Below are 26,959 nucleotides of genomic sequence, written 5' to 3' on the forward strand. Positions count from 1 at the left end.
CAGTCAAATGAATGGGAATTAATGTGTTGCTTCATAAAATGAACCCTGACTGTCTGTGACAGTGGAGACAGTCTCCATTTGTCATCACTGAGAACTCTATCATGTCACTGTATAGCTCAGGACCTGTATCTTAAAAGTACTTACTTAATTAAAATGTATTGGTGCTGATGTGAGCCCAGTGTATTAAAGCTAAAGTTATGTTTTCACGTAATGAACATTTAACAAATCTTATAAATATTTATTTGAAAGGCCTAATTATGAGCCCTGTAGATGATCTTTATCGGTGTTAATGTTTATAGAGGATTCATGCATACTACTTACTGTACTACACTGTTCTATAAACATTCAACTTGTCAGATGCTCCTTGCTGTGAGGCCTCTGTGTGTGTTCCAGCAGAGTCATTATGTTTGTGATTGATTTCTGTATGTCTTGTCTTGTGCACTTCCCGTCTGAGCATTTATCTTCTGTTCATCTCTGCAGGGGAAATTCATCCGGATCAACTTCGATGTCACCGGATATATTGTTGGAGCCAATATTGAAACCTGTATCCTGTTTTGAACGGTTGACTAGAACTGACTAGCATTCTGCTTGTTATCAGTCAATGTAGCTGAGATCTTTACAAAGAGGTTAGCCAGGAGTGTTCACAAAAATGAATCCAATGGGACCTTTTCACCAAAGTATACTTTAGAATTTTGTTGCCAACTTGAAACAGATTATTGCCCCTTACACTAGGAAGTGTTTTCTGTATACAACTGTTTTAAGTTTTGATTCAACCTTTGGCTGACCCACCAAGTAGATTTATTCTTTGACCATTCTGTGTCAGACTTGCTGGAGAAATCCAGAGCTATTCGTCAAGCCAAAGATGAGCGCACCTTTCACGTTTTCTACCAGCTGCTGGCTGGAGCTGGAGAGCACCTCAAATGTAAGTAGGCTGAGCTGTTAGACCATAGGTACTTGTTATCATCTTCTTGTCCTCTGATTTGCGCAGCTTAGGTTTTATATTCATACCAAGAATTGCGTTTTATAGATAAAAACAAACAATCGGTGTGTGTCTTCTGTTAAACACATGTTCTTACCTTTTTGAGAAAAAAACAAAACAGTCATATCTTAACCATGTTTCTAAATGTTTTTCTATGTTTCTTTCCACAGCGGACCTGCTTTTGGAAGGATTCAACAACTACCGCTTCCTTTCCAACGGTAACATCCCGATCCCTGGCCAACAGGACAAAGACAATTTCCAGGAGACCATGGAGGCCATGCACATCATGAGCTTCGCCCACGAGGAGATTCTGGGTACGTTTTCCATAACACCAGCGTTTCTTAAGCAGGGATTTAATCAAATTGTGCAAAATTGGTTGTATTACTCAAAAGTGTGCTTGACTTAGCAAATATACAACATAGGAAGCTGTGGAGGACTGTTGGCTAGTATGCACATGAGGGACATTTCTTGAGGAAATGTTAACAAAGTTATTACCAACATATCTAAACACGCACATCTTCCTACGACATTGCTCTGCTAGCTGCTACAACCCAACAGCTAACAGTCCAGGATGTGTGATATGATGGGCGAGGATAACTAGTCACCGCAAATCACATTGGATTGGATGAATTTGTGTATGAATTTTGCAAATTAATAAAGTGATACGTTTAACCAAGATTTAATCTTCTCTTAATGCCTCTATTAACATAAAACCAACCTGCTTTATTGCTTACACACATGTAATGCTAAAGTGATGTCTTACTACAGTAATATTGTTTTTCTCTGGTCTCTTTTATCTGTAGCCATGTTGAAGGTCGTGTCGTCCGTGCTTCAGTTTGGTAACATTATCTTTAAGAAAGAGAGGAACACAGACCAAGCCTCTATGCCTGATAATACTGGTAGGTAACACACACACACACACACACACACACACACACACACACACACACACACACACACACACACACACACACACACACTGCAATCCTTTTACATCTGCTTCATAACCTCGTAGCTTTCAGCTCACAGGTCAACACGTCCTCGTCCTCCTTTTCCTCTTCACATATATACTTCGGCTCCTCTGCTCCTCTTTTCCTGCCTCCCTCACACTGCGCACCTCATCCACACAACAGAGGAACTGCCGATTTATGTCTTTTCTCTGCCTGAGCCTTGTCAACCTGCCATTAAGCCACATCATCATTATGAGGATTTACTCCTGAAGGAAATGGGGCGCAGCCTTCCAGTTCTTCCACATGTGGCACTGCAGATTTAGCACTTAAACGAGGGAGACAGGGAGAGAAGTTGAGTCTAATGCTGGTGATGCAGCTTGGCCAAAATATTCCCAAATGCGATGAGCAGAACTTAAGCAGATGTTTTTTGTATTTTTTTTTTTTAGTAGTGAGACTTGGCTGATTTAGACCGGATCAAACTTTTTCTGCTTTTCCACAAACTCCAGCCATATAAAATATGACATTTTCCCTATTTTATTCTATAAGAAAACATCTTTGGGAGATTTGTCAGAAATCCAAATATCAATTGGCAAACAGTGTTGTTGAGATATTTGAGTTCAGTTTCTATGGCTTTAGAGCAGTTTGTACTAATATTAATTAAATTGTCCAAAAGTGAAAAATACCTGATAAAATAATAAATAATTAAATCAGTCTTGAAAAACAAACGATAATTTCTCCTTAATGTTTTATTTCTCATCTTGACAAGACAAATTTACTGTTTAAATTCTCCTACTGCTGCTTCCTTCCATTCTCGTTTAAATAACATAATATGTTTGTCTCCTCTTGTGTGCTCTGTCCTCTGTTTCTCAGCTGCTCAGAAGCTGTGCCATCTGCTGGGTTTGAATGTTATGGAGTTTACCAGAGCCATCCTGTCACCAAGGATCAAAGTGGGAAGAGACTATGTCCAGAAAGCTCAGACTAAAGAGCAGGTCAGTTACCTGTGTTTGTTTTTTTACTTAAAAAAAGACTTACACAATGTGCAGTATATCCTCTTTAGTTGCGAGCTGAGATCCTCTGTAACACTAGCAATGATCTAATGTATACTAATGCAGCTGAAGTAGGTCTTCCACAGTGCAAGTAAATTTCATTATTGAGTTATGGATTTGCGTAATTGGAGGAGCTATTTTGGGCATGCAGGGTTTCAGTAGTCTGTTTCATTTTCTGCATTGAAAGGAGATAGGCGTAAACCCATTCGAGTTAGTGCAAAAAAAAAATTCACCACTTTGATTAGACAGTTTAGTAAAGTTTATTTAAGAAGGGACACAGTAAATTAATAAAACACATGGTAATACATGAGCAAAGATGCCAGAATGAGCCAAAATGCTATTTTTCATCTGTAGTCCCCTGGACAAGGTGTTAAACAGGCTTCATAGAGTACCAAAAAGCAAAAGAAAAGAACCAAACAGGGCAAAAAAACAACATAACACAGGGCATACAGTTTAAAGATTGGAAAAAGACAGACAGTTGTTAGGACCAGTAAAACCACCAGTGACATACAATATAAACAGTACATATAGAATGAAATTGCAAACAAGGAGAAAACACACAAAGCAAGTAAGTTTAGTGCTCATGTATATGTATTAATAATCCATTGTTTGATCGGTTACTAAAAGATCTATATGTGTTTAGTTGTCTCATGTGATTGCCTGCACACAGAATGCAACATAGAAGTGATCTTGAGTATTTTGCCACGTTTTCTGTTAGTGGAGAGATTTTTGTCAGCACAACAGCATCACAACCATGCATGATACAGTCACGAAAATCCAACGGTGCGTATTTGAGATAAAAATAAAGGCCAAGTTCAACATTTTATTTCAGTGGAACCTCTGACAGACCAGGCTGATTTATTTAAGACACCTTTTCACAACAGAATAGTGTAATCTCCTGTTACAGACCCCCTTGTGACACAATCAATGTCAGTTCTTCTGTTTATACAGGCCACAAATGGCCGTGGAGTGAAGTCATGAGTGACTTTATATGCTGTACCATGCACAAGTTTGCATATTTCATCTGTCATCTGAAATTACAATCCGATATATAGTGTGAGGTAGTACATTTTTATGAGCATAAACGCTCCCAGTTGAATGATCAGTACAGAAGAGAGCAACCGCATGAAAAGAAATATCTACTATTTTGATAAGAACGTTTAAGGCACAAGCTTGTGTACATAAAGGCATGTGGATAGGAGTCAGCGAAGATTCCCAAGGTGCATTTTGGTGAGAAACAAACGATCACCAAGCTTAAAAAACTAATCTTATTGTCTTTGTTATTGTTCTGGGCACACGGGAGGCTTAGTTTTACCCTCAGTACACATCCTATTTATCAATCATTCATTGCCATTTAAAATGCAGTCCTCTGCAGGACTTCTGATCATAATGGATACAGCTTTTTTCTCAGCTGTTTTAGGCAGTAAAACAAGTCAGACTCAGAAAGCATGTGGAACATTAACTTTATACAGTCTTGCCAAGATGTTTGAGCCCATTTGTCCAGTGTTGAGTAGATTTCTTCTTCACGATCTGGAAACATGTCTGAATTATACTGACTTTAGCCCCCACCTGCCTGTTAACACACACACACACACACACACACACACACACACACACACACACACACACACACACACACATACACACACTCTCTTATCTTCCTTATATTCTCTCATCTTTACTTTTCCCACTCTTCCTCTCCTCTCTCCTGTCTCTCTCTCCCTCCAGGCTGACTTTGCTGTCGAGGCCCTGGCTAAGGCTACGTATGAGCGTCTGTTCCGCTGGCTGGTCCATCGCATTAACAAAGCTCTGGACAGAACCAAACGACAGGGGGCCTCCTTCATCGGCATCCTGGACATTGCGGGTTTTGAGATTTTCCAGGTTTGGATTTAGATCTTTTACATTTTCTTTAAACCTTAAAAGGAGGCAGTTTGTCCTTTTGTGGCTAGAGGACTTGTTTTTTTGTTGTTGTTTTTTTTAAGGTTAAAAATGCTTTGTTGTTAATGTCTTATACGTATAAGCTATCTAAGGTTCTTTTCACCAATGCACATTTCCAGTAACAGTATTGTTGTTCTTCTTTGTATTGCCCCCTACCACAGTTGAACTCATTTGAGCAGCTGTGTATTAACTACACGAATGAGAAGCTGCAACAGCTCTTCAACCACACCATGTTCATCCTGGAGCAGGAGGAGTACCAGAGGGAGGGCATTGAGTGGAGCTTCATTGACTTCGGCCTCGACCTGCAGCCCTGCATCGACCTCATTGAGAGGCCGGTCAGTGTGAATGAGATAAATGAAACTGAAAAACATAACTACTTATTTTCCCACTTATTAATGAATCATTCAGCTATGCTTAACAAAAAAACTGTCAGCTAAATTATAATGCCACATTTACTGTTTATTCTCTCTTAAGTCTTTATTTGTGTCCTCTGTTAACATTTCTTCAGGCACACCCTCCAGGAGTTCTGGCACTGCTCGATGAAGAGTGCTGGTTCCCCAAGGCCACGGACAAGACCTTTGTAGACAAGCTGATCCAGGAGCAGGGCACACACACCAAGTTCCAGAAGCCCCGCCAGCTCAAAGATAAGGCCGACTTCTGCATCATGCACTACGCCGGCAGGGTACGCTCGTTCTATCCCTTTGAAAATCACACTCACCAGGTTTCTTTCTCCGCTTAAATGAGAATACACTGCTGGGGTGTGTTTCTTTTCAAGCTGGGAGTTCACACCTGGCTGGATATCAAAAGAAAAAATAAATTAGGTCTTTCCTGGGAAACTACAGGATAAATCTTTCATTTTATAGAGCTTATTTTTAGGGCAGAGACTATATCTCTTCAAAAAAACACCCAACAGAATAGACACATAGGAACTATCATACTGATAGCCAAAGCTCTCAGTTGCTTTAACTTTAACCTCTGTGGCACATGAACACATGCCCTCTAAATAAGGAATAAGTTCAGTTCCTAGAAGGCTGGCACAGACCTGAATGAATGGTATGTTTTTACGTCAGAATATATGAATGATTCTCTTACTTCTCATTGTACTTTTCTTCTGGGTTGGACCAGCTTCTTTATTTTGTCTTCATTCATATTTTCCCTCCTCAATCTTTTCCTGCAAAAATAAACAGCAAGAGAAAAGTTGCTGCTGGTTAGCGGCTCGGAATTAAACCATGACGCAAAGTTCTCCTGTGGCGGGATTTCAGGGAAATATGGGGTTTGATTTAATGACATTGTATGAAAGTGTATTTGGAGTCAGTCGTCAGTGGTGTTATGCAATTGAACGCAGCATTTGTCCTGCAGAGAGACCTGCTGAGTCGCACATCTGCTTACCATTATGTGAACTGTGCCGTTTTACACCACAATCAGTCAAACATTCAGAGATTTGAAGTCTAAGAACTTCGGCTGTGGAGAAAAATCTGCTGTCTGAATCAATAAGGTGTGTCTGTATTTGAAGTAGGTCACCATTTGTCAGATGTACAAATATACATTTAGACATAACTTTTGTTGAATAAGTGTTTAAGTCTCATACGTTAGTATCATAGTAACTGCTGTTAAATAAGCTCTCTCTCTTTGTCTACATTATCTGAAACAAGTTTTTGTTTCTATTACACTGATAACAATAAATACGTGTTGAGCTGACCTTAACTGAATGATTTCACAGTTCCTCACTTACCAAAATCCTTAAAGAAAGGCATAGATGATGAATCCATCCATCTTTATGAAAAATGTTTGTTCATGCTTAATGTAAATCAAATGAAAACTGGCAGAAATATCATTACCAAATTGTACAGAACCCAGAATATCAGCATCCTATCTGCTTCAAAAATCCAGTATCAGTGAGACTGTAATTCTGTCCATATTGCTGAGCTGTACCACTTTATTGTTACAGGTGGACTATAAGGCAGACGAGTGGCTTATGAAGAACATGGACCCCCTGAACGACAACGTGGCCACACTTCTGCATCAGTCAACTGACAAATTTGTGGCTGAACTTTGGAAAGATGGTAAGATGCTACTTAAATATCTCTAAACACTTAAAATGGTATTGGATACAAGAGGGGATCAGTTTTATTAACACATCCTTTAAGATTTATTATGAATGTTTGCTTATGTAATTAACAAGCAGTATGTGTCAGTATCAGTATGCAATACTGTCAGTATGTCAGTATGTGTCTCAGTCAAGCCTACTAACAGCTGCTTTCCTTATTGAGCCAGGCCTACACATTAATGATTCCTAAGAAATAACATCACGCTCCCCTCCCTGTCTCTCTCTCTGTGTTGTAGACATTCAGACCTTTCAAAGGGCTTCATTCTATGACAATGTCACTAGTCTGGATGAGCCGGCAGGTGAATGACTGGGTCGTGCTGTAGCAGACCTGGGCCAAAATAATAAAAGCTGAAAATTAACAGTTTTGGGTTGTTAAAAAACAAGCTGCTCAACGAGCTTGGTTGGCTAAATATAAGCTCTTTCCAAGCAGGTTAACTCCTTCAAAGAGTACTGGTATATTTTTGCCCAGATCTGGCTGTATGTCTCATGCTTCAGCCGGTGCTGTGTCTGTCATAGCTACAGTGGCTCCCATTTGCTTCTAGGCTGCATGGCTCCCTTGTCTCAGCCATAAGCAGTAGTGCTTAACTCCTAATACAAGTTAAAGTAGAATATAGTTACAGCTCCCTGTAGTCAAACCAGTGTGGTTTAATTTGTCTCTGTGTTTCTGTGGGCTGTCATGGGTCTTGTGATCTTTGTATGGTCAATAGCCCTGAAGCAAGCGTTTTGGATCTGGAGTCTTCATAGCTTATTTCTGTTTTTTGATGTGATACATCCACAAGCAAATTAAGTATTTGCAACTGGACTGCAGACAGTTTAATGACACTCATTTCCCGCCTTCCTCCTTTCTAGATAGGGTCACAGTGGCGGGGAATTGAAACCAGATGTTGGTACTTGGTTTGGCTCTGAGCTCAGACGTCAGTGTAGACGGTCCAGACGGCAGGCCGTACATCATTTCAGTTTAAGTGTTGAAACTGCAGCTGCCTGTGGCTTAGCCAATACTTGTAACTTTAAGTTGGTTGGACATTAATAAACAACATAGTGAATATTTAATTGAGTGTTAAGTCAAAACTTATGAGCTACATTATGTCATTATGTTAAGCTTTTTTTAAGTTAGTCTGCTGTCCTTAATACCAGATTATAAAGAAATGCTCTGTTTGATGTTTACATCTGGTGATATTCTGTATTTTTCTTATTGTCAAGAATTCCTAATGTAAAACCAACACTGAATTAATTGACAAAGCCTGATTTAACTTCTTTCTTTGAGCCTTAAAGCCTCATTGTTGTTTAAAAACAAATCAATGAGGCACACAGAGCTGCAATGATTAGACAGTTGATTATTTCAGTCATTTTTCAGGCAGAAATGTCAAACATTTGCTGGTTCCAGCTATTTAAATGTCAGGATTTGCTGCTTTTCTTTTGTCATATATTATAATTAATAAAGAGTGTTTGGATTTTGAATTGTTGGTCGGACAAAAGAAGCAATATGAAGATGTCCGTTTGGGCTCGGGGAAATTGTGATGAGCATTTTATTTTTATTTTTTTAGGATTACTTTATTAATCGTGAGAATCACAAATATTTTTTTTGGGGGGGGCGGAAATTACTTAGCCTTGTTAACAAATGAAACTATATACTTATGATCCATTTTTCGAAGGTTTGCATTACATTTGAATAAATTGGCCCGGGGCTGAGACACAGACAACACAGGGAAGTCAAAAAGTTTTGAGAGATGGATTAACAGAAATGTGACCATTATAGGGGTACTTCAGTAATTTAGTACAGCATGTTCAAAAACTTGGAGGACTTGCAAGAGACAGCAGAATTGATTCAGCAGACGGTGAGATATCGTGACATACTTGAGGTCAAACTCTATCAGGATCCTACATTTTCCATAATGCTGCTGTATGCCCACATCTTTTCTGTTTTTCAGTTTTAATTTTTTGTTGTCTCAAAGCCCAAGCTGAAATGATACACGTGATGACCCATGAGTCAGTTTTTCACAATTGACAAAGCTCCCCCCAACTAAAATTTCTATCATTATTGAATAATCTGCAGTTCATGATTGTTTATTCTACAAAACATCAGAAAACTGTCAAGATGTGCATCAAAATTATCAAGGTGACGTCTTCGAACTTTAAAAAACCCAAAGATACCCAACAATTATAAAGCAAGAGAAGAAAAAACAACAAATTCTCACATTTGAGAAGCTGGAACCACAGAGTATTTCGCTAATTTGGCCTGAAAAATAATTTAAATTTATTATTTGATTTTCAAAATAAATTTTCTCACGATTGACATGTCAATTTATGACTAATTGCTGCAGCTCTAGAAATTATACAACTGTCTTCACATACTGAGAAGGACTAACCATAACTAGTCAACTGATCTTCACATGTAAAATTGTTGGAGTGCCCTTTTTAATATAAGTTAAGAACAGTGATATTGTAATATGTTTGCATCTGGTGTTTGCAACCTCATAAGTATTGCCAAATATTGTTTAACATGTTGAGAAGAGATGATTTTCCTGACAACATGTTGACACAGGTTTGGGGTCATTAGCTGTAAAATATTACAGCATATTAAAGAAAGTGCTTCTCTCCAACGTACCACAACATATAGAAACCCTGTATGTACAGACCCTTAGGCTTAGGCATAGATAAGCTACATGCTGCATCTCCATCTGCAGAATCAAGCCGTAGTTAATGAGACTTTGGATGCTGCTTTGTTGGACTGCAGTTGTTCGACAGTAGTGTGTAATGTCTTTGTCATCCACCTGCACTTGTACATGTAGCTACACTGTTGCTACGGCTGCTTCAAAAGTGCTTCACTGCTCCCTTCGATGTTTTTCGGCTCTAACCAGTTCTCTCCGTTTCCCAAACCAGTCGACCGTATCGTGGGTCTGGACCAGGTGGCAGGGATGAACGAGACAGCCTTTGGTGCCACCTACAAAACAAAGAAGGGCATGTTTCGTACAGTGGGACAGCTCTACAAGGAGTCGCTCACCAAGCTCATGGCCACACTGAGGAACACCAACCCCAACTTTGTGCGCTGCATCATCCCCAACCACGAAAAAAGAGTAAATGCTTACATTTATTTGTGAGAAACTTTGTGTCAATGAGCGGAAAGAGACTCTTTTTATTATATTATGACTGATTATCCCTTTAGCATCTTATGGCTACTGTCAAGGATCCTTTCCAAGGAAATCTAGAACTGCTGAACTGTCGACCAAAAAAAAAAAAATCTTGGAAAAAGTCTATGACCTTTGCCCTGTACCCCACATCCCTAGAAAAGTATATAAAGTATACAAACAGACAGTATTTGTGTTTTCCTTCAGGCTGGTAAACTGGAGCCCCACCTGGTTCTGGACCAGTTGAGGTGTAACGGAGTCCTAGAGGGGATTCGCATCTGCAGACAGGGTTTCCCCAACCGCATCGTCTTCCAGGAATTCAGACAGAGGTAACAAACAACAAAGAAGCTTTTTGGACTTTGGAGAAAAAGTTTGCTTTATTTTCAGATTACCTTTATTTTCTCTTTTGTTTACAGATATGAGATCCTGACACCTAACGCTATTCCCAAAGGATTCATGGATGGAAAGCAAGCCTGTGAAAGAATGGTAGTGTTTCCGCAAAACTACTGCCTTGATCATTAACTGTTTTACCAAGAAGTACCGGGAACTGTGGAACCAGAGGAACTCAGGAACTTATCTGCGAACTGAAAGTTAATTTTGTGCATTTAGATCACATCTGAAGAACCATGAAGATTAACAAATTGAAAAAGGGCAGACAGATGACGTGAAAAAAATTCATCCTGACTTTGATGTTTGAGTTTGACGTAAAGGAGACATGCAGAAGAGAAATGGGAGACTGGAAACTTCAGAGCGCCCATCTCTGCTGAGTGTTTGATGTTTAATAATTTCTGCTTTAGTACATGACTACCATAAAAGTGGAAACTATCAGAAAATTTAGTTTTATATCTCTCATTCACTCTCTAGCTTGCTCTACAAGGAATGTCAAGCCTGACTAGAGTACTTAAGTACTCACGTTGCAGAAGCTGTGGTGCCAGTATTTGATTAATCAGTGATTGTCACAACTGCAAACTCTGCCCCGGAATCAGAAAATACTCCACCCCATGCAGAGAATATTTTTACACCTGGAGCTATCCTACAGCAACTCAATTTAGTCCCTGGTTCTTCTGTTCAAAATGTGGATTTAGTTCCTGAGTTCCTCGAAAGGTTCTTCATAACCTGGGAAAGAAGGCAAATACTCACTTAATTGGAATTTAAATTCTTAACAACTCTTCATTCATAGATCCACGCCCTGGAGCTGGACCCCAACCTGTTCCGTATTGGTCAGAGTAAGATCTTCTTCAGAACTGGTGTTCTGGCTCACCTGGAGGAGGAGCGAGATCTGAAGATTACTGACATCATCATCTACTTCCAGTCTGTGTGCCGTGGATACTTGGCACGCAAGTGAGTGATCAGATTTTTTCCATTCAAACTATTTCTAAAGTATGTATCTGCGTTTGGATACCCATGATGCTTTTAAGGACAGTGATCCAATTACCCAAACCACCCCAGAAGTGGTCTGAGACACAAATCATCCGTAAATGCATCTACTGTCAAGTCACAGATGTAGACTTAAAGCTCCTCCAGCGAATGTTACTTTAAAGAACAAAAAAAAAGAAAGTACTGAAGTATCTGTCGTGATTAGCATTTATAACAATGATGGATGGACTGTCAGGTGCTGATCGTGTTTTGTTAGTCCCTCACTTAAAGCAGCTGTAATGGATAGTTTTATAATGACATTACACAGGATTATCACTTGAGTCTAGACTTCTTCTCAGACAGTTTGACTGAGCTTTTTAATGAGTTTCAGCTCATTGTTTTGCTGTTTACAGCAGCTACAGAGCCAGACATTTCCTTCAGGAGATGATGGAAACCAAATACAGAGCTAAAAGAGAGTGAACACTGACCTAACATTCTTCTTGGGGACAGAATAGTGTCTCAAAATGAACAATAATGTTACTCTGTTACTCTGTATGTGTGAATACCAACTTTTATTGAACAAATTTACCATGTTAACTTCAAAGCTGATGATATGTCAATCTTGTTTTTGCTGCCTGCAAGTGGCATTGGTGCATTTACAGCATATCTCTAAATGCAGCACCTCCTTTGTCCTAAAAACACTGCAGACTTCTCTACACTTCTCTCACACCCAGCATTGATTTGTCACCTGTTATTTTCCCATTTTTTTCTTTCTTTAGAGCCTTTGCTAAGAAGCAGCAGCAGCTAAGTGCCCTAAAGGTCCTCCAGAGGAACTGTGCTGCTTACTTGAAGCTGCGACACTGGCAATGGTGGAGACTCTTCACCAAGGTGAGAACCATGACATCTACATCCCTCAACGAACTACTTCATGTGTTGATACACAGATAATACACCACTCTAAGTCTCTGCTTTATTTGGTGATCAGAGCCCAAATTAGTGATTGCATGCCTCAGGTAAAAAAGGACTAAACAGGCCATAAAGAATACAAATCGAATACAATCGCTCCACTAGTTCTCATTAGCTGACTGACTTTGCTCACTTGCCATGAAAATGAATCAGAAACAAGCATTGAATTTATTTCCCTAAAAAAGCCTCAGATAGTAATTATTTTCATTTCTTAAGAATATCTGTTCTCGCCTGCCGTAGGCAATAACATTAGTTTTTTTTTGTTTTGTTTTGTTTTTTTTATGTTACTGAGGGCCGTTGGGAAAAAATACACACCTATAAAAAACAGACTACTAGTAGATAATGTAGCTTGGAAGCTCATCTAATCAGAATTGGCATATATCGATTTTAGCCAAAACCTAGATTTGGTTAAATCAGTTATGTTTTAATTCCTTCATTCATTAAGCAATTTTCTGCCAATGGTCCCTGTCAGTTGATTAAATATATTAAAATGATTTTTTGCTGTATACAGCTAAGAAGCATTGACAAAAAGCATCATATGTGGTATTAAAAAGGTAAAAACTGCAGAGACCCTGTAACGGTTGATTTTTTTCTCTCTCAGGTGAAGCCTCTGCTGCAGGTCACCAGGCAGGAGGAGGAGATGCAGGCCAAAGACGAGGAGCTGGTCAAGGTGAAGGAGAGACAGCTCAAGGTGGAGAATGAGCTGGTGGAGATGGAAAGAAAACACCAGCAGGTAAACATGTCCTCTGTTACTGAAAGTAAATATTTTTCCTTTTTCACAAGCTGATATAATTGTAATGAAACCAGTCGTGTATGTGAGGTGGCTGGATGCATCTCATTCTTCAAACTGTTCCTTCTCTCCAGCTCCTAGAGGAGAAGAATATTCTAGCAGAGCAACTCCATGCAGAGACGGAGCTGTTTGCAGAGGCCGAAGAGATGAGGGTTCGTCTGCTTTCTAGGAAGCAAGAGCTGGAGGAGATCCTTCATGACCTGGAGTCCAGGGTGGAGGAGGAGGAGGAGAGGAACCAGAGCCTGACGAATGAAAAGAAGAAGATGCAGTCACACATCCAGGTACATATCTCCAGCCATTAAAACTTAACCTCCACACAAACACAAACCTCTCTCCTGATGCGGACATCTAGCACATACAGTATTAAATTGATTTGATGAATTTGATTTGTACTCTTTGCTTGGGTTTAATGTGTCAGACTTCCATCACTTTATAAACGTCAGCATCAACCTCACAAAATCAATTCTCTCCAGGACCTGGAGGAGCAGCTCGATGAGGAGGAAGCTGCACGACAGAAGCTTCAGCTGGACAAAGTGACGGCTGAATCAAAGATCAAGAAAATGGAGGAGGACATTCTCTTGCTGGAGGACCAGAACTCCAAGTTCCTCAAGGTGAGACGATGAGTATAAAAATGTCAAAGTATGAAGTGATAAATGAGGCATTTAATGGTGTTCTGGATGATTCTACTTGACATACACTACCAAAGTAGAACTTACATTGCTTTTATCAACAGTTTGTGTTGTTTATGGCTTGGTTGTTAAGTCTACTTTTCACCTCCATATGGAAGTTCTCTGTCTTGAAGCCTCCAGTCTAACACACACTTTGATTGGACCCGACAGGAGAAAAAGCTTCTGGAGGACAGGATCGCCGAGATGAGCTCCTCGCTGACAGAGGAGGAGGAGAAAGCAAAGAACCTCGGCAAGGTCAAGAACAAGCAGGAGATGATGATGGTCGACCTGGAGGGTAAGTTACTGTTACTGGCTCCATTTTGTGTCAAAGAACAGAGAAACCTTTACTAGAACAGACACAAAGCAGGCTGGAAAAATCAATGAAAAGTATCAACCAGGGTCAGTGGATGCTGCACTTAAATGAACTGTCCTCACAGCAAGAGGAAGAAAAAGGTTCTCTGTTGGAGTAGAACAACACATAGGTCAGATACAGGACATCCAGTATGACTGTTTAGCAAAGCAGCTTATCTGATTACCATTAGTTGTGTCAGGCTGTCAGCAATTAGGAGTTGGAGGGTTGTCACTGTCTGTGACCTCACCTCTTTAGATTTTTTTCTACCCAAACGCTTTTTTACAATAATTATCGATCGTGTTTGATTTTGCATTGTATTTATGATACATGTGATTGTGCCTCCCTGCAGAGCGTTTAAAGAAGGAGGAGAAAACTCGCCAGGAGCTGGAGAAGGCCAAACGCAAACTTGATGCTGAGACGACTGACCTGCAGGACCAGATAGCTGAGCTTCAGGCTCAGATAGAGGAGCTGAAGATCCAACTGACCAAGAAGGAGGAGGAGCTGCAGGCTGCTCTGGCCAGGTCAGTGATACAAAGAAGGATCAGTAAAGGTAACTGTCAAAACTGAAAGGATTGCATTGAGCACATTCTGCAAAATATAAAAACACTGATAATTAAAATGCAAACATTTTAGCAGTGAACAATAAGCCAGAGCTTTCTCATAGATGTATTCATTAAAACACGCTGGGTGCTGTAATAATAAACACTGAATAATACTCTAATTTGTTCACTCTTCGTACAAATATTATATGTTCTTATTGGACATTAGATCCTTAGGTTTGCATGAATCCTGATGGGACAGAAAGAAGAAAGGATAGAAAAAAGTGATGGTTCACTTTGATACTTGTGATGGCCCGATTAGGACGTTTTCTTTTTATTCAACTCAGAGTTACACTGAATACAGAGCGCTTATGCTAAACCCATCAACGTACAGACTCTTCTCCCATTTCCTCTCACATGTACCATTGTGAAACATAATGATACAATTACTGGAAAAGGGGACGAGAGGATATAAAGAAAATGAAGAGAAAATTGATAAGAAAAAGAGATCCCTTTATGTTGGAGAGACTTTTTATTATGAAAGTATTTGATCATATGACTCCAGTGGAATGAAACTCTCATCTAAACGTAATTTTAGGTCTTTAAACCTACATTTTTAGAATTTCAGTTTAATAAAATCCTTCTTCTTGCCAACAATTAAGCAAATGCTATTAAAGGATATTAAATTATTGTTCAGTGGCTGTTCATTGACTGGAAGCTGTTTGACCTCAGGCTTATAGAAATACAAAAATAAGAATTACTCGATGACAGTGTGCCTTACATATTGTTTTTGGAAATTTTATATAACATTCAAACAGTAGAAAAGACTAACATCTGACCCTCAATGATAAAGATATAGTACAGCTCAACAGCTGTTCAACTGATTTTGAAGAAAGCACATGTATTAAATCAAAAGCCTCAAACTGAAGTGTACCAAACACACTGAAGTGTATTTTTACAGGCACTGTAGGCAGATGTACCTCTGAACTCACATCACTTCAAACCTAAACTGGTCTGGTTTAATATCCCATGTTAGTGGAGTTGCTCATTTTAGTTTTTAATGCACGACTCCATTTGCATCCTCTCACTAGTGCAGTAAATCCCATCTCCATGACAACTGCGCTCCACTGATGTGCAGCCAAGTCAACAACAGAGAGACCAAAAATAAACAACAGCGACTACATTTACTGTACATGCACAAAATATGCTGTTTTTTGCCCTCTTAAAAAAAGACAATATTCCTACTAAGCTGTTTACATACACATTACATTCATCCATGCATACTTTAATTAATATGACCTAACATGATGTTTATCACGTTGCAAAATGGAAAAGTGGAACTGTTTGAGCCACTTGTGCCATTTTGTCTCTTAGTTTTCCACCGCTGATGGACTTATTTGATTGTTGTGCACCCACAGCCCCACTCTTTCATTCCTTCACCCACCTCCTTGAAAAGGTCAGTGTTGCGATAATTGCACATATCCGGAAACCTGTTCATACCCAGATCTTTCATAATGGTTAAAAGTAGGTATGTTTCTCCTTCCGACCAGAAATTGGGGATATTCTTTTGGGCATGCATCCCACGCCAGCCTAGCAAACTGTTGAATGGTTGGTTTGTGTAAAACACATCCATGACAACGCACAGAACTGTTCGCAAACAGGAAAGAGGCTGTGTGTCTCAAATTGCAGTAAAAACCCCCATCGATTATCACCGTATACTGTATGTGCTGTATACATGTCCGAAGAATGCTCCTAAAACCTGAATAGTATCGGCATATCCCACAATTCTTAGTCGAAAAATGTTACATTCAGAATAAGGCGAATATCCGAACAGAATACGCTGTTAACCTGACATGTAAAATCAATATTCTTCAGCTGCTGCAGTCACTTTTTTTTCCCCTGCCTTTAACTCACCTCAGTCCCTCTCTGCTCCCAGCTGCAGTGTTTGTCTTCGGTGACACCGGCTGAGATCTTTTATCTCAGAGGCAGCCGTATCTGATTACAGGCAAATTGATGTTGATTGATGCTCTCGGTGTTGGGCTTTGCAGTAGTTTTTCCACATGAAGCAATAAAGAGCTGGGCTAAACCAGGCAGTCATTTCACACTAAAGGAGAAACTGTTTGATTAGCTTGTGTTTTTTTATCGTCAGATGAAAAAAATATAATTTAGCTCCGTCCTTTACTTATTCAGATTTTCCACATGGTGGGAAAAATAATCCGAGCAACACATCTGGTGTCATATTTAATTGTTTTCCCATGTAGCCGTCCTAAGACTGCATACAGATGAGGTAAACAGCTGTTGAGGACGTCGCTCTGAAGGTCAGCTCAGATTATTTTAATGTGGCCTCTCAGCAGTTCTCTCCTCACACCAGGCCGACGGTCGAGACCTCAGGGATCGATGCTAAACGTCTGTCTGACTAATTTCACAGGCAGAAATCATCAGTTTAGTCACAGCTCCAGATAATTAAGCTTTCATTAAACTTGATGAGCCTCATTTTGAATTCAGCAGCTATTCTGAGAACAATTGTGTTATCTTTGTTTGGAAAATGGGGAATTACTTTTATATGGGAGTCATTAGTGCCTTTAATCAACACTGTGGTGTTGCGTTAATGATATAACTGAGTCATTATGACACTCAGTGTGTTTAATCAGCGGTAAGAGAGGAATGTTACAGGAGTGTCACAGCCAGCATGGATTTCACTTGGCCTCTCTTCCAGCTGCAAACAAATCAACAGTTTCACAACCCTACAGAGCACGCACACACACACACACACACACACACACACACACACACACGCACACACACACACACACACACACACACACACACACATATTGCGGACAGCTTCAGCAGTGAACAGCTCACCACACTGCCACCCTGTGTGCACTGGTGGCCTCATTTCAGTTTAAAAAATGACATCATGGCTTGCTCTGCATTTAAGGCACACATCATTCATCATCATTACTTACAACAGACTGTAAAAGTTATAATAATTGAATGCGATACATTTACATGACTGTGTTCTTGTGTGGTTATCTTGAGGACCAAAATATCCTCATAGATTTCGAAGGAAAACTAAAATATTAAAGCTGAAAAAAGCTAAATAGAATAGAATTTAGTTTTTTCACTAAAAGATATTAACGGAAACCTTAAATAACTAAAAATAAATGAAATGTAATTTGAAGTCATAGTTTTAGGTAATTACTTTTAAATGGCAGCTAAAGTGTAAGTGCTGTAAGAACGAGAAAATCAGTGTGCTCAGTTTGGGGTTCAGTATCTTTCCCAGGGATTCTTCGACATGCAGTCGGAAGTAGATCAGACCACAGACCGTCCAGTCAGTGAACGACCCGCTCTACGTCCTGAAACACAGCCATGCCCCGATTTTCATTGATCCATAACGAGGAAGACTAAGTTGAAAGGTAACGGTCTATAAAATAACTTGTGGACTTCTGTGTCTCAGGAGCGATGAGGAGACCGTCCAGAAGAACAACGCCTTGAAGCAGGTTCGGGAGCTGCAGGCCCACCTATCTGAGCTTCAGGAGGATCTGGAGTCAGAGAAGATGTGTCGAACGAAAGCTGAAAAACTCAAGAGGGACCTGAGCGAGGAGCTTGAGGCTCTGAAGACGGAGCTGGAAGACACGCTGGACACCACCGCTGCCCAGCAGGAGCTCAGGTGCTTGTTTACAGCTTGTTTATCAGTGATAATAAAGGGGAACTCCACAGATTTTACCCATCAAAGTCCAATCCTCTTAAGCTTCCTCCTTGTATCTGTCCTCCAGGTCCAAGCGTGAGCAGGAGGTGGCCGAGCTGAAGAAGACCATAGATGATGAGACCAAAAACCACGAGGCTCAGATCCAGGATATGAGACAGAGGCACGCCACAGCACTGGAAGAACTGTCCGAACAGCTGGAACAGGCCAAGAGGGTGAGTGGGTCGTACCTGGTTACACTCATGGGTTTTGTGTTTGCCTGTATACATCAGTTATACGATATGTAGACAAAATTTAACAGAAACTGAACATTATTATTTTGTTCTGTGCAGTTCAAAGCCAACCTGGAGAAGAACAAGCAGAGTCTGGAGAGTGACAACAAAGAGATGGCCTGTGAGGTGAAGACTCTGCAGCAGACGAAGACAGAGTCTGAATACAAGAGGAAGAAACTGGAGGCACAGCTGCAGGAGTTTACAGCCAGGGCCACCGAGGTAGAGAGAGCCAAGGGAGAGCTGACTGAACGCTCACACAAACTGCAGGTAAATACCTCCACAGACATCAGTGTCCCCTAGAAACGCACCAAAAAAAAGGACAGCTTTGGTTTTTAATATTCATGGGGAATATTCATGGCATGATCTGGATCCGTTTACTATGCTCTCATCACAACCTCATATGCCTTTTGTTAGACGGAGCTGGACAACGTGTCGGCTTTGCTGGAGGAGTCCGAGAAGAAGGGCGTCAAACTGGCCAAGGAAGTTGACAAACTCAACAGCAAACTGCAAGATTTAGAGGTATGGGAGATCAGACTTTCTGTCAATACAAGTTGAGTGTTTCCCACAGGATAATTGATGAACCTACCAAGCAGATTTCCCTCTGTGAGAAAATATGTCTTGTCTAACTGTTCAAAACTAGTAACGTCACAATTAGGCATCACCCTTTAGATTCACGTGTGAAAATGCACCTTGAATTGAAAAATATGTTCTTTAATTAGCATATAACAGGTATCAGTCTTATTTAGCAATACGAACAGGTATAACAGATTCGTCCCCCTGCTTTTCTTTGGTTGTGGTCTGGTGTGTAGGAGTTGCGTCAGGAGGAGACGCGCCAGAAGCTGAACCTGAGTGGCCAAATCCGCCAGCTGGAGGTGGACAAGAACACCTTGTTGGAACAGCAGGAGGAGGATGAAGAGGCACGACGCAACCTGGAGAAACAGCTGCAGACGGTGCATGCTCAGGTATGATCGTGCACAGTCACAAATGTTGATGAGTCTCATAAACATGCAGTATAGAGAGACACATATATATACTGTAGATGACCACACACACAAATGAGGCAGACACACTTTTCAGGTACCACTGTTACTTGACTGAATGCCAAGAGAAAGGCCAGGGAAAAGTTTCCAGCTGTGCAAACACCTGACGTTCATGTCAGAGCAGCATGCAGACAGATTTAAAGCAGTGCAGCAAATTAAAGAGCCCAGGAAGTGAAAGTCTGCCCTCAGTTTGAGATCTTAGGTGGGAGTGCATGTTCCTGGCCAAACAGCAATTGTAGCAAAAGGACTATTATTTATAAGATAAGGAGGTTTGTGATGAAGTCCCTGTCGTGTAAATCTGGGATTAAAACAAACTGACAGAAGTTTATACACATTTCATTCTACTTTCATATCATGAGTTGCAAATAAAATTAATGAAATATTTTATATTTTTTATAATATAAAAGTACCCCTGTATTAATATCATCAAGCTGTACCTAATAAACTAGTAAGTTTTAATGAAAGCCGAAGTGAAGTTTTGTTCTGGATTTAGGCTAAAACAATAACAAAGTTCACTGTTATCTTTGTGTATTCACTGATTTATACAATCGGCCTTCTTATAGCTGTTTGAGACTAAGAAGAAGCTGGAGGAGGACGTGGGAGCGATGGAGGGCCTGGAGGATGTGAAGAGAAAACTCCAGAAGGATGTGGAGCTGACCAGCCAGCGTCTGGAGGAGAAGACCATGGCCATGGACAAGATGGAGAAGACCAAGAACCGGCTGCAGCAGGAGCTCGACGACCTGATGGTGGACCTGGACCACCAGAGACAGATTGTCTCCAACCTGGAAAAGAAACAGAAGAAGTTCGATCAGGTACGCTGGACTGTCAGAATGTTTCAGGAGTGATAGCTTGAGGTCAGATGTACGTCAGTGTTTTAGATTTCCGTGTGTTTGTGTACACCAGCTGCTGGCTGAAGAGAAAACCATCTCAGCTCGTTTTGCTGAGGAGCGTGACCGTGCCGAGGCTGAGGCCAGAGAGAAGGAAACAAAGGCTCTGTCCATGGCTAGAGCTCTGGAGGAGGCCCTGGAGGCCAAAGAGGAGCTGGAGAGGTTTAACAAGCAGCTCCGCGCAGAAATGGAGGATCTGATGAGCTCCAAAGATGATGTGGGGAAGAATGTGAGTGACCTTTGACCTCTGAAATGACACTGCTGAGTGCAAAATGTCTTTGTCCGGCTGGTTTTTGCTGACAATACTGTCCTCCTGATGCTACTTACAGGTCCATGAACTGGAGAAGTCCAAGCGAACGCTGGAGCAACAGGTGGAGGAGATGAGAACTCAGCTGGAGGAGCTGGAGGATGAGCTGCAGGCCACGGAGGACGCCAAACTGCGTCTGGAGGTCAACATGCAGGCCATGAAGGCCCAGTTTGACCGAGACCTGCAGGCCAGAGATGAGCAGGGAGAGGAGAAGAAGAGGGCGCTCGTCAAACAGGTACACAGGGCGCACTGAGGATGATCATCATGAACTGGCTGCATATGATTTATTTTTGTCTTGAAATGAAGAAATTCCTCTACACTGCTCATGCAGTATACTCATTTTGGTCTTTTCTCTTGTGTTTTTTTTTTTTTGTTGCTCCTCCAGGTGCGTGAGATGGAAGCAGAGTTGGAGGACGAGAGGAAACAGAGAACTCTGTCTGTTGCTGCCAAGAAGAAGCTGGAGATGGACCTGAACGAGCTGGAGGGACAGATCGAAGCCGCTAACAAAGGCAGAGAGGAAGCTATTAAACAGCTCAGAAAACTGCAGGTACACACACACACACACCTGCTCCCTGCATGGCCTTGAAGAACTCTATCTTGATTTTTACTGGTTCTATTTGAGTCATATCTGTTTGTTGAGTCAGAGGTTTGTCTGACAAATCTGACACTGCGTTTTTTGGACGTTTATTCACAGTGGACAAGTGAAATATTGATATTCCTGTAAAGTGTAACTCTAAATCTAAAAATATGTCTTATTTCTGACTGACTGAGTTATGACTCTGTGCCAAGAGCTTTTAAGTCATTAAATCCTTCCATTAGCTGTGTGTCAGGCGCTGCTGACAAAATCCACGGGCCAAACTGCAATAACTAACCTCCTGTTGTTTTTCCACTGGCCCGAGTGGTCACTGTTCTGCTGTGTCAGCCTTTGACCTTGTCCACATTGTTTCTGCTCTGTAGGCCCAGATGAAGGACTATCAGAGGGAGCTGGAGGAGGCCAGATCCTCCAGGGACGAGATTTTCACCCAGTCCAAGGAGAACGAGAAGAAACTCAAGAGCCTCGAAGCTGAAATCCTGCAGCTTCAGGAGGTTAAATTAATCCTTTTTATGTCCTATTGAAAATCTCTTTCAATCTTGTTCTGTTAATAAGCCCAGAAAAGAATGAAAACTTTTTTTATCACACTCAAGTCAGATTTCATTTCTGTATTTGATGTCCAAGAATAGGACATACTGATGCTAATGTGTATGTGTTGTTGTTTGTGTAGGACCATGCAGCGTCAGAGAGGGCCCGTCGTCATGCTGAACAGGAGAGGGACGAGCTGGCTGATGAGATCTCCAACAGTGCTTCTGGAAAGTCAGTATCACCTCGTTTGTACTGATTTCTTTAAAAGAATATTTGAGCTAGTGGCTTGATTATTTTGTTTTGGGGGTTTAATTTAAATGATTTAAGAGGATTTATTGACAGAAACAATTAATCTAGAGAGGTGAGATGAGGGTCGTTCAATTGGTTGAAATCTGCAACTTGACCATTAGATGTCACTAAATCCTACACACTGGCCTTAAGAATAATCGGTGTGAATCGGCAGACTATGTTTAAGTGAGAGATTTGAATGAAAATGTGTGTGTCAGGTCGTCACTGCTGGAAGAGAAGAGGAGGCTGGAGGCTCGTATCGCCCAGCTGGAGGAGGAGCTGGAGGAGGAGCAGGGCAACATGGAGCTGCTCAACGACCGCTTCAGAAAGACCAACATGCAGGTAAACTGATGACACAGGAGATGACAGTCATGAAGTCTGAACGCTCAAAATCAGAGTCAAACTGTCAGTAATGAGGATGTTTAAATTCTCCACACATGAAGGGTATGAAGTTTACACACAGTCCCTACTGTATCTCATCACTCGTCCTTCCATCCCGTCTCTTTCTCAGGTCGACAGCCTGAACGCTGAGTTGGCCGGAGAGCGCAGCACTGCACAGAAAAGTGAGAACGCTCGACAGCAGATGGAGCGGCAGAACAAGGTGTTATACAGTCTGTTAAATACATTAGCATAGATGAATTTGCGTGATAGCATTAAACAACAGAAATAGCTGGTTACTTGTGGGCTCTGTGTACATTTCAAATGACAGCTATTAAAGACTTTTTATATTTAATGCTCTTGATCCTAAAAGTTGCACGTTATAAATGCAGGATTTGAAAGCCAAGCTGGCAGAGCTGGAGGGGACTATCAAGTCAAAGTTTAAGGCGTCCATCACTGCCCTGGAGGCCAAGATCCTGCAGCTGGAGGAACAGCTGGAGCAGGAAGCAAAGTAAGTGACCAATCTCGCCTGTTTTCACAAAATGTCACAAAGGGTTTTAGATCTGTTTGAGTAGATATTCTCACATATGTGATCGTTGGGATACATGTAAAGGTTGAGTGTCATTCATTGTAAGTTCAAACGATAATTACGATTTTCATTTGAGGACATAAATGGTGGCAGATGGTGTTATTGAAAATGTATACATAAAGTTGAACAAAGCAGAAAATAGAGATGGTAATGAGCTTTTTTTTCTTCTAGGGAGAGAGCAGCAGCCAACAAAATCGTCCGTCGTACAGAGAAGAAACTGAAGGAGGTGATGATGCAGGTGGAGGATGAGCGTCGCCACGCTGACCAGTACAAGGAACAGGTATTGACTCATGAGATCCAAAGTGACACATACGGATAGATTCATTTTCACCACCCACAACCTCTCACTGTCTCCGTCTGTTTCCCCCATGTGTCTGCCTTCCTGTCAGATGGAGAAAGCCAACTCTCGTATGAAGCAGCTGAAGCGTCAGCTGGAGGAGGCGGAGGAGGAGGCCACCAGGGCCAACGCCTCCCGCAGGAAGCTGCAGAGGGAGCTGGACGACGCCACCGAGGCCAGCGAGGGTCTCACCCGAGAGGTCAACTCCCTCAAGAACCGCCTCAGGTAAAAAATAAATAAATAAAGAATCTCAACATAGAAAGACTGAATAAATGGTGTACAACCACACAGTTGTGTGTGTCTGTACAGGTCTGATATATTTCTAATTTATAAATTATAATTGTTATAAGGCTGATCTGACTGTCTGGTTAAACGACAAGTTTGACGTTTTGAGAAATAGACTTATTTGTTTTCCTGCCAAGAGGAGAAGACCAATACCATCTCCAAAATGTTGAACTACTCCTTTAAGCAGCAGATGTTTAAGTGTTTCGTCTCTCTGGTCTGACCAGGCGCGGCGGTCCAGTCAGCAGCTTCTCCTCCAGTCGTTCCGGCCGCCGTAACCTCAACTTGGATGGTGCCTCCGTCGACATGTCAGACGACGACGCCGACAGCCGCTCCGGCGACTTCAACGAGACGCAAACCTCTAACGCCGAGTAAACACAGTGACTCTCTCATACCTCGCTTTCCCCCTCCCCTCGCCACCACCCGCCTCACCTTTACCTCCACCTCATCCACCTGTGACCTGCGCACAGTTTCCCCCAAGAAGATCCTTGACGTCACCATCGTCTTTTTTTTTTTCATTTCAAACCACTGACTGGACAGAGGATTGGAGCGATGAGCTGTTTTTAGTAAAGCTGGGTGGAGTGCGCCTGGCAGCACGCCTCCGCCCTTTTTATATCAGTTAACACTGCAGGGAAACTCCAGCGCACTCCCCTGGAGGAAAGCCTCCCGTCCTGCAGAGTCACCGGGGCAAATGGACAACTCTGCCTCTCTCTGCTCTTCTCTGGCAAGCTTCTCGTCCTGGCTCGTCTCCCTGCCATGTATCATCTCAGCGTCATAACATAACACCGCCCTCCTCCTCCTCCTCCTCCCCTATCAGGCGTGAAGTTATCCGCTCAGCTTATTGAGAAAGTACGCATAGGTGCAAAGTGCTTTTTATACATATGAAACTCAGCGTGTGTGCTGTAGGTGGAGGCTGTGAGGTGTACACGCATCAGTTATGTAACGTATGTGAACGCACTCCATACTGGAAATGCAGGACTACAAGGAAACGTATTTCACTCTGGTGTTGTTGTAAGTGTTCTGCTCACTTGTTGTGTAAAAGCCATCCGATACTCGACTCACTCCCTCCTCCTCCCAGTGACTCGGTTCAAAATGGAAAAGCCCAAAAACGCAGAGGCTGCTTTTTTTGTTGCATGAGTCTCCCTCTGATGTACAGACTGTTTGTTGTTCAGCTTCGACACTACAACACTACAGGAACGACTAACATCTCGGGACATGCAATAGAAGAACTCTGAAGTGAAAGTGTATTACTGTGAAACAAAAAGGTATTTTATTTTTTCTGTCGCTTCATCTCAACAGTCAGTGAAGGAATGTGTAGCTGGGTTTTAACTGGGAAGCTCTGAAGATGCTGGAAAATGCACAGAACTGCACAGGAAGACGTTTGAATTTTTAACTGGAAACCAACAAGGAGCCCTTACTGGAAAAGTGGCGCTCAGTCCACGTGTTTAAATGTGACGATGATGGTTACAGCTTAGTAAAACATGTAGTTTGATTAGAAATGGAGACGGAATGAAAATAGTCTCATGACATTTCAGTGTTTGTGCCAAGCCCCAGTCTGTATTAGCATCACATCCAAGTCACAGCTAAAGCAGCCGTTTCTCTGAAGAATAATTACCTGTCGATCTGACCGCTGTTCTCGAGCAACTCTTAAAATCTTCAGTGACTCGTTTAATGATCTGAATGAAAAGAATTACTCATTCTTGCCTGATAAAGATTAATCTTTAAATTTAAGCCAGCATGGATGAGAAGTCCTTGGAGTGTTCAGAGAAACTGAAATTTGAAAATCTGTAAGTCCATGACAACTGGTTTTGAAGCCGTTTCACAAGTTACGACTCTTTCGTAATTGGAGGCAACACGAATCAAAGTAACAGTAAAATCTTCATATGTCCTCCTTTTAATTTTCATACAACTTAACATGCTACCTGTTTTGACATCATCTCTGGTTCTGCTTCATCGATTGAACCTTTTTTTTTTTAATCTGTCCATCATGAATCCGACTCTGAATGACTTTACGTTCATGCTGGCCAAGACGTTAAAATAAGGAAGACTATGTTACACCTTCAGAGCAGCTGTAAATGTTTTTTTTTTTCCCCCAGAGATTGCTCTGTATTAATTTTCTAGGAAAGCTCTGACAGTATCTCTGTGATTTGAATGATAATGATGAACAAACTTGGGCTGGTTTGTGCCATGACTTTGAGAGTTGAAGCCTGACTCCTCAGACTACCGACAGACCTGTTCAAGCACTTAGTATTCACAGGTTGTCTGAAAATAAAGTTTTATTTCTTTGCAATTTTAGCCCGAGTCCCTTTAACAGCTTTTTTATCAAAGTGAAGTACAGCAGCCACCTCGACAGTTAATGAAAACTACATGCCAGGGTAATCCATCCATCAACTCTTCTGTCTTCTCTTGTATTCTGGACGTGCAGATTAAGATGGTTGTCTACGGTTTCCCCCTTCTCAAATGTTAACAGGAAGTTTCTTTAAAAGTGCCTTAGACACTAAATAAGAACATAAGTGGGCAACGATTTCAGTACAGATGTGAAGCAGAAAAAAAAACCCAATGAGATAAAACATTCAACACTTAATCCTTTTTTCTTTCTTTTGTATTTTTGCTGTGCTTCATATCATATCCGCTGTGTATGTCTGTGTTCATAATAACCTGTTTGGGTCAGACTCAGTATCCAGTATGATTAACCACATGAGAAGCGGAGCCCTGAGCTGCTGCACCATCTCCCAACATGATGTCTCTACTCACAGGTGAAGGGTTAGTTCTGAGGTTATTTTGGGGAAATGATGCACAGCACAGGATTTCATCTGGTTCGAAGCTTTATCATCCACAAGTAGTTAACTCATTCTTATTTTATTATTATTATCCAGCTGGCTGTTGACAACCAGGCGTTCAACTGCAGATACTCCCATCATATTATTTCTTGTA

General features: G+C 41.3%; 1 protein-coding gene across 1 annotated transcript in view; it reads left to right on the forward strand.

Moving 5' to 3' along the window:
• LOC140999671 (myosin-10-like) overlaps positions 1 to 26,959 on the forward strand; it is a 57,338-nt gene extending 30,379 nt beyond the window's left edge. The window contains exons 10-45 of the mRNA XM_073470194.1: positions 481 to 544; positions 824 to 922; positions 1,150 to 1,293; positions 1,783 to 1,878; positions 2,800 to 2,918; positions 4,704 to 4,856; positions 5,075 to 5,248; positions 5,422 to 5,595; positions 6,862 to 6,976; positions 9,901 to 10,094; positions 10,353 to 10,474; positions 10,562 to 10,631; positions 11,326 to 11,486; positions 12,281 to 12,389; positions 13,069 to 13,200; positions 13,332 to 13,538; positions 13,731 to 13,868; positions 14,097 to 14,220; positions 14,627 to 14,798; positions 18,277 to 18,489; positions 18,596 to 18,740; positions 18,858 to 19,064; positions 19,212 to 19,316; positions 19,607 to 19,759; positions 20,401 to 20,649; positions 20,741 to 20,953; positions 21,054 to 21,266; positions 21,417 to 21,578; positions 21,989 to 22,117; positions 22,294 to 22,382; positions 22,658 to 22,781; positions 22,951 to 23,040; positions 23,210 to 23,328; positions 23,578 to 23,686; positions 23,796 to 23,968; positions 24,253 to 26,959. Coding sequence (XP_073326295.1) covers positions 481 to 544; positions 824 to 922; positions 1,150 to 1,293; positions 1,783 to 1,878; positions 2,800 to 2,918; positions 4,704 to 4,856; positions 5,075 to 5,248; positions 5,422 to 5,595; positions 6,862 to 6,976; positions 9,901 to 10,094; positions 10,353 to 10,474; positions 10,562 to 10,631; positions 11,326 to 11,486; positions 12,281 to 12,389; positions 13,069 to 13,200; positions 13,332 to 13,538; positions 13,731 to 13,868; positions 14,097 to 14,220; positions 14,627 to 14,798; positions 18,277 to 18,489; positions 18,596 to 18,740; positions 18,858 to 19,064; positions 19,212 to 19,316; positions 19,607 to 19,759; positions 20,401 to 20,649; positions 20,741 to 20,953; positions 21,054 to 21,266; positions 21,417 to 21,578; positions 21,989 to 22,117; positions 22,294 to 22,382; positions 22,658 to 22,781; positions 22,951 to 23,040; positions 23,210 to 23,328; positions 23,578 to 23,686; positions 23,796 to 23,968; positions 24,253 to 24,400 — 5,208 coding nt within the window. The 3' untranslated portion in view covers positions 24,401 to 26,959. The remainder of the gene's footprint in view (positions 1 to 480; positions 545 to 823; positions 923 to 1,149; positions 1,294 to 1,782; positions 1,879 to 2,799; positions 2,919 to 4,703; positions 4,857 to 5,074; positions 5,249 to 5,421; positions 5,596 to 6,861; positions 6,977 to 9,900; positions 10,095 to 10,352; positions 10,475 to 10,561; positions 10,632 to 11,325; positions 11,487 to 12,280; positions 12,390 to 13,068; positions 13,201 to 13,331; positions 13,539 to 13,730; positions 13,869 to 14,096; positions 14,221 to 14,626; positions 14,799 to 18,276; positions 18,490 to 18,595; positions 18,741 to 18,857; positions 19,065 to 19,211; positions 19,317 to 19,606; positions 19,760 to 20,400; positions 20,650 to 20,740; positions 20,954 to 21,053; positions 21,267 to 21,416; positions 21,579 to 21,988; positions 22,118 to 22,293; positions 22,383 to 22,657; positions 22,782 to 22,950; positions 23,041 to 23,209; positions 23,329 to 23,577; positions 23,687 to 23,795; positions 23,969 to 24,252) is intronic.

Source organism: Pagrus major, chromosome 1 (assembly GCF_040436345.1).
Source record: "Pagrus major chromosome 1, Pma_NU_1.0".
In the NCBI taxonomy this organism is placed as follows: Eukaryota; Metazoa; Chordata; class Actinopteri; order Spariformes; family Sparidae; genus Pagrus; species Pagrus major.